General features: G+C 38.7%; 1 protein-coding gene across 7 annotated transcripts in view; it reads left to right on the top strand.

Moving 5' to 3' along the window:
* LOC149189590 (uncharacterized) overlaps positions 1-14,313 on the top strand; it is a 122,875-nt gene that overhangs the window by 39,452 nt on the left and 69,110 nt on the right. For 5 of the 7 annotated variants that reach the window (XM_089411855.1, XM_089411850.1, XM_089411853.1 and 2 more), the window contains 2 exons: positions 3,684-3,769; positions 3,948-4,013. In XM_089411855.1, coding sequence (XP_089267981.1) covers positions 3,699-3,769; positions 3,948-4,013 — 137 coding nt within the window. In that variant the 5' untranslated portion in view covers positions 3,684-3,698. Of the gene's footprint in view, positions 1-3,645; positions 3,770-3,947; positions 4,014-14,313 lie in introns of those variants that run through there. The other 2 variants (XM_089411852.1, XM_089411849.1) reach the window with 2 other exon arrangements.

The following is a 14,313-nucleotide window of genomic DNA, read 5'->3' on the forward strand; positions in this document are numbered from 1 at the left end:
TGAGAGAAGCTTCATAAACTGTCTGAGCCAGTTACTTGAATCTGCACCATTGGTGTCTAGAACTGTACCCAAAGGAATGAAGCACAAGTTCTTGGATAAACAACACTGACAATTGTAAATCTTTAATACCAGATATGATTTAATTTTTCCAGCAATTTATTTTATACCCAGAAAATACTTACCTAGTAAAAATCTATTCTGAAAACTGCTGAAAATAAATAAACTGGTATTTTAACTTCACAATTTTGCAGCGGAATTAAAACCAGAAAATCAGTCAATAACAGCAAAAATTTGCTCAACAAGTTCTCCTTTATTTTTCTATTACTCAGGAAAATTAGGGCTCCTATACAAACAAAACTGATTCTAAGAGAATGCACAGAAAACACAGCAATTTAAAATTTGGAAATAACATCTCCTGGAAATTTTGGCCTGCTGGGAAAATTCTGCTCTTGGATATTTTCGGTCCCTGGAAAATTCAGCTTTTTCTCTTGCATTTTGGCCTTCTCTTTTCCGTTGGAAAATTTCAATCTGGCAGCTATTAATTCAGATTTTCCTTATTCCTTAATACTTGCTTGTGAATCTTATTTATCTTCTTGTGTTTCTTTATTAGATCTTTTCATTAAACAAATATCAAGACCAAACAGTAAAGACAGTGGACACAAATATTAGTCTCCAAGTCAGGTCAAAACCCTTCCAAGGGGAAAACCCAAAAAAAACTCATCTCTTCTTATAGAATCTGCTTCAAATGAGACAACAAAGACCTGAACCCTAGACCAAGTCCTCCTCCAAGTACCAAGTCAGCCCTTCCAATAGAATCACAGATCACCACAACTCAGTCATGCATCAATCTGCAACTTTGACCACAACTTCAACCCTGCAACTTCGTCCTGCAACTTCATAGCTGCTACAAAAACCCTAATTTCAGCTTCTTCAAGAGATCCTTCTCTGAGCAAGATAGATCTTCCTAAGGTCAACGAAGTCAAAACAGAGTATTTCTTGTTCCAACAACTTGATACTGCAACTCGGACCTGCAATTTTGGCCTTCATAGAAGTTGCAGAAACTCTAATTCTTTGCACGTGTGAGAGAGATAGAGCCCAAAAACAAGTTTTCTTCCTTCTTTTCTTCTTCTAGACCTTCACTATTCTTGTCTTCTTGCTTCCCAGCTACAGATCAAACTTCCTTTCTTGAGATTGAACTTGTGAGTGAGTGAGTGCCAAATGAGGTCGAATCTGCTCCTTTATATAGCCTTTCCAAGGGGTCGAATTTCCTCCTTTAGGCCGACTTGTAGTTGCCAGGGCTGGCTTGTACTTTGGAGGTTTCCAGGGCGTTCTAGACACAAAATAAATCCTTTTTCAAGTTACATCTTGCCCGGAAGGGTCTTATAAACATGATGTTGACTCCCTCTAGGCCAACTTGTACTTTGGAGGCTTCCAGGACTTTCTAGACACAAAATAAATTCTTTTTCAAGTTACATCTTGCCTGGAATGGTCTTATAAACATGATGTTGACTCCCTTGACTCATGACAATAAATCCTATGACCTAACAAACCCTAGAAGCATGAAGAACATGCTTTTACCTATAAGACTATCAATAAAGAACATGAAACCCATGCTTTAAAATAATAACTTTTTTTTTTCTTCTTTTATTTGTTACATAAGATACATATTGAAATGAGTACAATAACAATTATGAAGGCCAAAACTAGTTACATTTCCATTATTTTCCACCTGTAAGGTTCTATGTGCACTAGGGAAATTGGGTTCTCTCTCCTTGGCCGTATGCCTCCCTGAGCAAGCATCCACTGGAATCAAGCCTCCTGTCTCTCCAAGATCTCAGCCCTTGAATTTTTCTTGCTGAAATCTCCTTGCTGCACACTTTTCATCTTCTCTTCAGTTTTGAGTCTCTCACTCACACTTGCGTATATTGCTCTCCCAATGATTCAATGTGTCTTGTTCCTCTTCCTTAGGCTTCTTTTATAATTCCTTATTGATCTGGATCTCAAACCCTAGATCTTGTCGGTGATGGATGGCTAAGATTAAATCCTAAGCCTAACTTGGGTTCAGATCTAGATTGCTAAATATTTAAATTATTTATGCTTAGAAACTTAGTTCAATAGCCAACATTAATAAATTAAATTAATTAATTTGCTTTTCGTAATTTAGACTTAGTAAAGAAACCATAATAATCACTTACTCCTCATGAGCAAGCACCTAAAGATGACTTTTCATTTTAGACATCTTTTGCATGCTTGACACCTAGCCTATGCATTACAACAATATGATAATGATATTGTAGAACCCAAATTTCACACATTCTGTGACTTGATTGTGTGACCTCTGCACCTGCTTTTCCATGCTAGCTTTTGAGACTATCTGATACAATCTAGTATGGAACTGCAGGAGCAACATAACCAATTTATTATATATGTTATTCAAAATTCAAGGTTCTTTGCAAAACAAACAACTACTTGTAGTGGGATTCATGAAAACACGATAACTGTTTGACATGCACACCGGAGAACCATCTAACATCTGAGGGCCATAACATATCTAGAAACAAATCTATTTATCCCTATTAGGACAACAGTCACAATCATTACACAAGTCCGCAAATTTATTCAAGTGCTGTTTGACTTTGTATCATATTGGAGGTTCACTGTGATCCACAAAAACAAAAAATTATAGGCAGATAGTTAAAAGACAGCCTGAAAACAAATAAAAATCAAACAAGGAACCTTACTGAGAGAGGGAAATTTACCTCATGAGTAAAGTAATTTGGACACTTGGCCAGTTTAGGGTTGAATAAAAGGACAGGGTGTACATGCAGCCATAGAAAACATTAACAAACTCAATTGTGCACGCTGGCTCCGGCCAAAACACCAGAGTACATAGAGTTGGTACAACACAAGTCCAAAATAACATAAACCACAGTTTGGGAACCACAAGGGACTATGCTCGATCATAAATGCTAAGAGATAGTCAAACCTACTTCTGGTGGGCTTCAACATGGTTGTTAGTGGCTGGGCCAATGATCAACACTTGGAAATTCACCAAAAACAATTGGATGAATATCAAGGTTTTTCCCTCTTCTCAACCAAAGAATTTGAAAGGCTGATTATGAGCTTTCAATTAACTAGATTCTGTAGGGGATGTGATCCATCCATCTCCTGCAATTTTATGAAAAGGTGGTCCCCAGTCTACAGGGGAGTCCCCTCCTCTCATAGGGGACTGTAGGTGTTCTTTATCAGACTGATGACTATTGACCCTGAAAACAACTGATAATTTTTTTTGCTTTTTGTTTTTCCATCCTTTTTTTAATAGATCAGCACTGCTAGCAGCTATACTTTTGAAGGGCCGCTTTCCCTCCTAGAATCCTAAATTTTCTTGTGGCAAGTAGGTTGAAGCATCTGCAGTTATAATTTTTGTATCATTAGTAATGATATGCAGACTTTGCTGGTATTCATTGGCTTGATGTTATGCCCTTGTGTGGCTTGCAAAATTTGATAATCTATATTTACCTTGTAAGTACCAATTAGTGCCAAGGCATAGCAAATAGCGTCCTCCTGTTTGTATTCTTTCAATGTAGACTTATTTTAATAAAATGACATTGATTTTATTTATTTATTGATAAAATTAATTTTCAGATATTCAAAGATTTGAATCAGAGTTATTTTCATACCAGGGTTCACCATCAAACATGGGGAAATCAAAGAAGACTCCTAAGTTTGCCAAGATGAAAAGTATTATCAGTGCCAAAGCAATCCGGAAGTAAGCAGTTGCAGAACATTTTAGACATCAATTTTTGGATTTATTTTAATCATATTGCTTTTAATTGAAGTTTAGTGTTTGTAAATCAACTTTGAAGTTTAGGAGCTCCTCTTTTTATAATCTCATACTTATATATTTGCTATTTTTTTTCTGAGCTAAATTTTATTGATTGACAAAGATACAAGGAAGAGGTGCTTAATCCAAACAAGAAGGATGCGGAGAAGCAGAAGCTGCCTAGAAATGTGTAAGCATTTTCACTCTTCTATGTTTCCGTAGTTTCATTTTCTTAGCAGGGCTAAACATACAAGTGTGCAAACTTTCGTATAACTCATTATATACTTTTTGAACATTCTAGAAGTTTGAAATACCTGTTCAGAAGTTCAAAAAAATATCAATTTTACCAATATTAATTTGCATTTTATAACTTATGTTCTAGAGATTTTACAAAAAAAATCCAAATATACTACCGTTAAACTTCATTTTTCTTGGGATGTAAAATCTAAAAAAACAACAAAATGTGTGCATTTATAGGGCATCAGAATATCACTTATAGCTTAAGAATGTGTCAGTTGCCACTTTTCTTGACGGTTTGCCATTGTAATGGCGTCAATTCCTCTATGCATGATATGGAAACTTTTCACATTCTAATTAAGTTTTTTCGATGGAGCCCTAATATTCAAGGGTTTTTTTTATCCTAGAAGACAAAGTGTTGGAAGACGAAGTGCCGGAAGATGTGCCGGAAGTGACAGTTCAGGAAGAGGAAGGATTTGACTCATGCTTGGAGGATATCCTAGTCAAGGGTTTAGGGTTTGGCAATTGTTCAAATAAGAAGCTTCAATAAGAGAAAAATTACTAAGGGCTTCCCTCTCAAGAGTGGAGAGGGTTTGTCCCTGGTAGAGAGCCAAATTTGCATTTTTGTTATTTTGTTTTGGTAGCAGTTTGATGAAGCACACACATATGCACTAATAAGAACAAGAAGAAGTATAAGCTAACTAAGAAAAAGTAAAAAGACTTCACAAATTGTTATCAAGTCTCAGAGAATCACCACAACACTAATTTTCCCTAGATTCTCTAATAGGGTATCAGAGTGATAGGTGACACATCAAGGAAAGGGCAACTCAAGAACACTCAAGCATCTACAAAGTTGAAGCATCAAGCCTAGAAGTCTCAACCACTTCAAGGACAAGAAGGGTCTACAATGCATCATTCATCAAGGAGGGCTACAAAGCTGGAAGGAGAGCCTTATATAAAAGAAGCAGATCTACATCAAGCTACAAGTCTTCAAGCACACCTCATCACCAAGCAAGTCCACTTGGAGAAGACAACTTGAAGGACACTAAGATCCAAGGAAAGACAAGCCATCAATCTTTCAAGGAGGAAGCAAATCCATCAAATCTTAAAATCTATCAAGTACATGTCCCCTTCTGAATATACATCATTGTCTTTTTGCAAGGAAAGCGATAAATTGGTAGGCACCAATAACTTTCTTGCATGGAAGAAGAGGATTGATCTACTTCTCAAGGAGAATGAGCTCCTAGAATATGTCAAGGGGAACATCACTGCCCCTGCTAAGGAACAGAATCAAGCCTTAGCCAAGTACAATAAGAATGAGACAAGAGCTCAAAGGATTCCGATAGAACCAATTAAGGACTCTCTCATTCCCCATGTCTCCAAGTTTGAGACATCAAAAGAAATTTATGATAAGCTAGTAGAGCTATTCGCGGTATCCACCACCGGAGAAGTATTATCTCTGAGGAATGAATTATACAAGATGAAGATAACAAAGGAAGGAATAGCTCCCTACTTCATGAAAATCTTTGAGATGAGAGATCAACTTCAAGAGCTTGGGGAAGTCATGTCTGACAGAGAGATGACAACTGTTGTACTCAATGCTCTACCTGAGGAGTGGGGAAACTTCACATCAAGCATTTATGCCAAGAAGGAAGCAACCACTCTCAGTGATATGTGGTCTCTATGCAGAACAGAGGAGACTAGACTTAAGGCGAAAGAAGATGTGGGATCAAAGGAGCAAGCATTTGCTACCATGGCCAAAAGAAAGGGTAAATTTGGCAAGTTTGGTCCACGAAGAACAAACAACAAAGACATGTCCAAGATCCAATGTTTTGGATGCCAAGAATATGGACACTACAAAAGGAATTGTCCCAAGCTTAAGAAGGACAACAACAACAAGAGAAAGAGAGAAGAAGCTCATATAACTCAAGAGGTGGAAGAGGAAGGAAAGAAGCAAAAGAAGGAAGATCCTCTGGATCTCTACTATGACTAGGTCAAACTATTTCCTTCTAGACTTCTTTCAAAGTTTTGAGTAGAATAGGAGCATATAGGAATAAATTAAATTGCATGGCTAGAATTACCTCTAGAATCTAGCAGCATGATGTACATGGAGTTCTAGACACTCATGTAGATGTAGCATTTATGAGAAGAACAAAAATGCATAAGTAGAAATATCTTCTAGAATATAGGAGCATGGCAAATATAGCTCAAAGATATTCATGTAGAAGGAGCATACCTAGAATAGGACCTCATATATGATGGAAGAAAACTTGATCATGACAAGAATCTTAGAAGACCTAAATCATCAAAGGTAGGAAACATTTGCAAGGCGAGGATCTTTAAAATCCTATGATGGAATCTTCAAGAGAAGGTTCGTGAACCAAGGCAGATGTCTCATTGGGAATCCCACTCATGGGATTCAAGAAAAGGGATGATATGCAAGCAGGCTAAGATGAAGCAAGAAGGGCTACACCAAAGAATGATCAAGGAGGATCAAGATGAGGTATGTATGCATCAAAGTTTAAGTCATGTCATCATTTGTATATTATTGAGTTATGGGTATAGTTCTATAACATGATCAAGCATGAAAGGATCTCTTTCACCAAGAACATGCTCGAAGGCATGTACCACGATGCAATGAAGGTCAACAAAAGAACATGCTCACATAAGGAGCATAAGATTGTTGACTAAGAAGCAAAGAAGAAATGCTAACAAGTCCAGAAAGCAAGGGATGAAGGAATGCTTCCACAAGAAGCATTAGGTGGTTGACCAATCTATCTGAGAAGAAGCAAATAAAGAAAGAGATCAAGCATGTGAAAGAACATCATGATCACCGAGGATCACTATCTGACAAAATGCCTTGAAAGATATCTCCCAAAAGAAGGCAGAATAACTCTGATGAAGGAAGAAAGGACCCTTGACACCCATGAAGACCTTGGAGATATAAGAGGTGCAGATAACTGATTCTACTCTATGAAGAAGTTGTGATGAAGAAGCCATCCAACAAAAGGAAAAACAATGTTGAAGAAATATCAGGATGAAGTCATGATGGGCTACCAGGTCAAAGCAAATAACCTAGCAAGTATGATGGAGCATCCATGAGGAGAGCATTTCAAAGCATGGACAAGATGACAAAGGAGTAGCCAAGATGACTAGAAGAACCTTATAGTCACTTTCCACGAAGCAATGCCATGATTAACAAAGAAGGAAAGTGATGGATGGATGGTGCCCTAGCGAGAAGAAGTTCGATCAAAGACTTCATGACATCAAGAAAGGAAGGAGATCATGCAGCTGAAGGACCCATGAAGAAGAAGCTACTGATGAAGGAAAGAGTCCCCAGTTAAGAGGGAGCTTTGACAAGCCCCTGATCAAGAGGGAGTTTTGAATCACCCCTGATTATAAAGGAGTGACTATTGTGTTTTCCATGTCATGGGTCATGCAGGACTAACAGTACGTCTAGATGAAGGCCATGAATGGAAATGTAGACACAAGATAGACACAAAATTCTTGTCTTCACTTGGGAAGAAAGAATGGGAGGATTAGGTAATCATCTGGCATCCGATACTCTTTGAGGATGTGTAGGGCATCCAAGACAAGAGTAGGCAAGAGGACCGATATTATTTGAGCGCTAGGAACCCAAGATAAGAATAGTCCTAAAAGGTCATACTCGAGAACACCCGGGTGGGTATGTACCTTGAGAGACAATGATGGAGGTGTCTATAAATCATTGGTCTCGCCAGCATTGTGGCTCATGGTCTTGTGAAGAGATGGAGCTGTTAGTCAAGGCCTTGCACTATGACAATGCTGATGGATATGATGCTATAACAGATGGAGTGCTGTATTCTTATGTGAATTCTTTAAGATTGAAAATTGCCAAACACCTTGTAATGCTGTATGAATACCTCCCTAGTTAAGAGGGAGCGTTGGAGAAGATGTAACTAGGTTCGGTCTTCATATATGTAACATTGATATTTGTAATTATTCAAGAAAAAAGAATTTATTTTGATATTTTTTGTCAATGAGTTTCTTGCTCATTGAAAATAGGTCAAGCACATTTTGAAGTGCCTTTAGGGAGTCAAAGTCAAAATGTAATTATGATGAGACCCTTTGAGGGCATGTTACATCATGTATGATGTCAGATAAGGTCATGGGAATACCTCCAAGGCAAGTCAAATCCTCTCCTAGCAGCAAAAAAGTCTACAAGCAACAAAAATGATGAATAAATGTTGAAATATAATGCAACTACAAGTCGGCCTAAAGGAGGAGGGATAGACCTCTATAAATAGAGGCTGTCCACTCCTCATTTGGATACACACAACAAGCTCCCAAATCCGCAATCAAGGAGGTGACAAGAAGGGAGAAGGACAACCGAGTAAGGGTGGAAGAAAGCCGAAATAAGAAGTTGTTAGGGCAGCGAAGAAACAAGGAGAAACAACAAAGATAAGGGGCAGCTACAGCCACTTGTGCGAAGAGAGAAGGGACAGGTCTGTGGCCAGATCAGCAACAAGGTTGCAGTAGTATATACTTTATAGTTTGGGCTAGTAATTAGGCCTACAAAGGCCTCATACTATAACATTGAAGGCAACCTCATAAACGAAGGAAGAAGAGACAAAAACAAGGAAGAATAGGACTGTTTCTAGGGCTAGAAATAGTCACATGTGCGAGGTGCAGTAAGGACTTGACAACAGTTTAGAGCAGCAGCATAAGAGGCCTAATTCAGATGTGTAGTTAGGCATACAAGGTATCCCAAGGTCAGCAAAGGAGGTCCTCTTTGTAGCGAAGTAAAGGAGCCCTAATATTCTAGGGTTTTCTATCCTAGAAGAGAAAGTGCTGGAAGACGAAGTGCCTGATGATGTGCCAGAAGTGACAGTGCAGAAAGAACAAGGGTTTGACTCATGCTTGGAGGATATCCTAGTTAAGAGTCTAGGGTTTGGCAATTGTTCAAATAAGAAGCTTCAATAAGAGAAAACTTACAAAGGGTTTCCCTCTCAAGAGTGGAGAGGGTTTGTTGCTGGCAGAGAGCCAAAATTGTATTCTTGTTATTTTGTTTTGGTAGCAGTTTGATGAAGCACTCACATATGCACTAATAAGAACAAGAAGAAGTATAAGCTAACTAAGAAAAAGTAAAAAGACTTCACAAATTGTTATCAAGTCTTGGAGAATCACCACAACACTACTTTGCCCTAGATTCTCTAATAGTAACCTCATTAAAAGCATAAGTGGTACTTATGAGAAAAGGGAAAAAGTCATCCAGGACAGAGGTTCATCATACATCAAAAGGAAACATCTCCCGGATGGGGATACTCAAGATCCTCAAAATTCTCCGATGGAATCTTCATTAGAAGGTTCACTGATCTAGAGGGGAAGCAAGTGTTTCATCAGGAATTCCAACTTGTGGAATCCATGGGATGATGGTATGATGACAAGAGAGATAAATCAAATCAAGGGATTGGAGTTCTTTCAATCAAGGAAGTTGACGAAGGAAGTCCAGATGACCTAAAGAAAAATGAGGTATGTATGCTTCTATTCAATATTTTAGAGTCATGTCATATGGTTGCAGGTATCATGGGTAAAAGCTCTATCTTGAGAGCATGATCAAAGAAAGGGTCTCCTCCTCTGAAAGAATGCCGGAAGGCATGAGTCACACATTAACTATGAAATCAACATAATATGTCCTCATATAAAAGTTGAGGTGGTTGAAAGAAATTGGAGGAACTCTGATTGAAAGTTCTTGGAAGGAAATGTGTGAAGAAAGAAAGGAAGAGATCCTGGACTATGCAATCATGAAGAAGGCAATCAACATCCAAGGACTAAGAGATTTGACTAAGATATCTCCATGAAAGATATGAAAACCTTGATGAAGTTTGGAAAAGAAAGAGACCCTTGACAATATATATCTTTTGGAGATGTGTCAATATGTATGCAGGATGTTGATGCAAACTAGAAGGTGTCATGATGAAAGACCATCACAAACGTAATTTTGATTTAAGTGTTCATTCCTTATTTTTAGAGCAAATATCTGGATGGCCTTATGGAGGGTTGCTGAGGAAAGAGCTATGGATGTCTTCCACCACTGTTGAGCATGTAGCAGGAAGGAATTTCCTTCAAGAAACATGGCATGGAGAAGGCAACATGGCATGAAGGAAGGCCATATATGGACTGATGGATCACTTTCCAATGAAAGGAATGATGACATGATTGACTCATGGATGATTATGGTCTGTGCCCTATGAAGAATTCCCAAAAGATGTAGACTCTATGATAAAGAAGAAATTCATGAAATCAAGGAAAGAGTTCTACAAGCAGTTGGTTGTCCCATGATCTCCACCTGAATACCTGTTGGAAGCAAGTCCTTGGTTAAGAGGGAGCTTGGTCAAGTCCATATTTAAGAGGGAGCTTGGGTACATTCCTTTATAGGAATAGGTACATTCCTTCAGTGGAATGGGTATGTCCTCCCTAAGTTGTGGGAGAGATAGACACATCATTCTTGTCTTCACTTGGGAAGACATAATGAAGGATTGGGTAAACATCTGACATTTGATGCTCTTTGAGGATGAGTTAGGGCATCCCAGATAAGAGTAGTCGTAGAGGACCGATATTCTTTGAGGGCTGGGAATCCAAGATAAGAATAGTGCTGATGGAACACACCCTGAGAACCCGGGTGGTGTATGTTCCGAGAGAGACAATGATTAGGGTGTCTATACATCATTGGTCTTGCCAACATTGAGCTCAGAACCTATGGAGAGATAGAGCTGTTAGTCAAGGCCTTGCTATGTGACAACGCTGGTTGATATGATGCTATATAGATGGGTTACCAATCCAGCTCTTCTTATGAGAATTCTTCAGATTGAGAATGTCCAAATACCACTATGAATACCTCCCTAGTTAAGAGGGAGTGTTGAAAAGTGTAACTATGTTTGGTCTTCATAATGACGTGTAAATATGATTTTATGTAATTGATGAAAATAAAATTATTATTGTAATGCTTGTGTCATGGGTTTCATGAGCAAGGAATTTTATTTTAAGTAAGCTCTCATTGTGAGCCCTTATGATTGGTCATAAAGTCAAATTGAGTCAATGTGATGTATGAAGGACCCTTCTTGGGCATGTTACATATTTGTATGAGTCATTAAAAGGATAAAAAGGCCCTACAACACCAAGCTAAAGCATCTCCTTCAAGTCGACTTCAGAATGGAAAAAAAGATCTACGTCAAAAGGACATGTCAGCTCACATACATGTCATTTCGGCTTATTTTCATGGGAAACCACTATAAATAGGCAACTCGGTGTTATTTCAGAAACAATATTTTTGGTCAAGAAAAGATCTGCAATAAGAAGTGTGAAAAGGTCAAAGAAGATAGTTTTATAGCCAGTGAAGAGAAGGAAGGAAGGAGCAAAGATATTTGGATTTATTTTAGGGCTGAAATCCTCCACACATGCGAAGAATCTTTGCTCTCCAAATTGCAGAAAGAGCCGAAGTATCACATTCATACCTAGAGGTCAAATCAAGGAGAAATTCAAGGTGATACTCAAGCTGAGTTCAAGGAGAAGAAGTCTCCCTCTAGACCAAGGAAAAACAAGGATCAAAGTTGGTCAAATTACATGAGTTAGGGTTTTTGAATTAGGGCCGAAAAGGTTGCAAATCTGAAGCAGAGAAAAGGAAGCCTAATTTTGAAGGGTAGCCGAGAAGGAGGGAGAAGCAAAGGTTTGACTATTGTTGACTCAAGCAAGAAGGATCTCATCAAGAAAGCTTTGTGTCTTGGTCTTGGAGAGGCAAATAGGTCAAGGGTCTTGGTCTTGGTATTCGTCAATTGAAGTCTCTATAAGAAGAAAATTTTGTTTGGGTTTTCCTCTCAACTGGGAGAGGTTTTGGCCCTGGCTGATCGCCTATATTCTGTGCCTCTTGGCTCTTTATGGTTTATGCATTGGTAACTGTTTGAGGAAGAAGAGCAGTATAATAATCTAAGTAAAAGAAGATCCTAATCTAAGAAGTAAAAACACTCACAAACAATTATCTAAAGAAGAGAAATCACCTAATTGCTATGCACTAGATTTTTCAACACAATCACCATCACTATCTTCTTGGCTTCCCAATTAGTGATTCTTCCAAGGCAAGCTAAAATACTAGTCCCTAGCATCACCACCTAATGATAGGGCAAAGAGCATCATAACGACATCTTCATGGTCAATACGCTTAGGACTCTCTGCCCTATAGAAGTTGTGAACATGTCTTTCCACGTTGGTGAGATCATTGCCATTGAATTTAGGTATCCATTCATGGTACTTATGAGGCATAGGATGATGAGCATTAGGAAATCTACTAATGTTTAGAAGCTTGAAGGATGCAAACTCCCAAGGCCTATTCATGGTTGGAGGAGGAGGATTGTTAGCGAAGTGTTGCCTAGTTGTGGGTGTTGGTTGCCTAATAGGGGAGGTGCTAACCTCAACACCCCTCCTAGTAGTAGCTCTAGTTCTTGGAGTTGTGGTTCTTTTAGGAGGACTCTTTGGAGATTTGAAACCAATTGATTTATGAGTTGCCAGAAGAGGATCTATCTTGTTGTCATAGAAGTCACCTCTTCAAATAAGCTAGATGCTTATGGAAGGTAGACTCACTTCTCTCCCAGTAACTATTGCAAAAATATTGCCGCAAAATCTAACAGGCCTTGGAGAGGGTCACCCTATAAGGCTATCACTAGACCAAGTGACAACAATGGGGTGATGGCCCACAATGACCATAATAAAAAAACCCTGCTATTTACGGATTTTCATTGATGGGAGGAGTCCCGATATGTGAGAAGGTCACCTAATAGGTATTCTAGAGTTAGGGTACAAGGTAACTTAAGGAGGCTTTCTTCAAGGAAGGTACAATTTAGGCTCAAGGCTCCAATAGGAAGCAATTCACTCTCTTGATAGAGGCCTATTAGATGTGGCACAAGACCCAAGGCTTGATTGGTAAGTTTAGTGTTTGGCTGGCTAAAGGTCAAGGCAAGGAGAAAGGGTTTCAAATAATGAATATCAACAAGATCAAGGCTCATGAAGTTGAAGCCCCGAAGTTGAAGCACGACTAGACTAGGGTTTAACCTTAGGGCAAACAACTAGGGCAAAGAGAATTATGGACAAAATTGAACTGGATGCCCACCAAAAGGATATATTTTATGGAAAATGCAGTTCTCCTGATGTTTAGGCTCTCCAATCCCATAAATGTACCTTGCCTAGGGATTTGCACTAAGCCTTAGTTATTAAGCTTGGCCTTGAAGGGGTTGAATTTAGAGAAGAAGAATTTGTGGATAAAAATAAGATTGATCACCAAAAAAATAAGGCCAGTGCCTTGTCCCTTAGGAGTATGGAGTCTATGATGTGATACGATAGCCAAATAGTTGCTAAGGAGGCTGAACTCTTGATGCCCTAGCAACAAAAATTCAAGCATTTACCTATGCAAAGGATAATGGAATTTTCATAGGAGAGCTAGTTAAAGTTCACCCCAAGACATTCATTCACATGTATGTATGAGTAATGCATGCAATAAATCATCTAGATAACATTCAATAAATTTTCAATAAATTTAGGGCAGAATAACGACACTTAGATTCAACATTATTCCATACATTAGACATATAAGAAAATAGATATTCAACAATAAACATGCAAAGAGAATTCATCCATTGATCCAAAGAATAACTCCAAAGACGAATAATTCAACTCCAAATATCAAAGTGCATTCAGAGATCCAAGTTCTCCACAAGAAAGAAGGAGGCCAATTTTACTAGAGGGCCGAAAATCCCAAGTTGTGATGATGATTTACAAGAATGAATGTCTCCTCTACTTATATAAGGAGTTTGACTTTTAATTTTAGCCTAATGCCCCTCAAAACCAGAAAATAATGTGCTACTCACAAGCTAGGTCACAAGATGACCTAGTAGGCAATGAATAAAATCAACTCTAGCCCACACATGTGAACTGTAGGTGAGAGAATGATGATGTCCTGCATGCGTGAGTTCTTCCAGGGCTAGCGTTGAGGCTTCTTGGTGCCAAGTGTGAGTAGAAGCCCTCTAAAATCACTTCCTAAGGGTTGGGTACTAGGTCTCTGTCAATGCTCCTCTGTGGACCCCAATTTTCATCTTGGGGCACAAAAAGTGGTCTCATGGGTCTCTAGGTGGTCAAAATGCTTGTCTCTGCTCCAACATGGGGGGCTTTCAATGTGGTGCTAGCCCTCTCATGTCTCAAGGTGTGAGACCATCCCCCTATGGGCCCTG

Source organism: Pinus tabuliformis, chromosome 3_1 (assembly GCF_031772625.1).
Source record: "Pinus tabuliformis cultivar Carrire ecotype Pingquan chromosome 3_1, CPIR1, whole genome shotgun sequence".
NCBI classification, from domain to species: Eukaryota; Viridiplantae; Streptophyta; class Pinopsida; order Pinales; family Pinaceae; genus Pinus; species Pinus tabuliformis.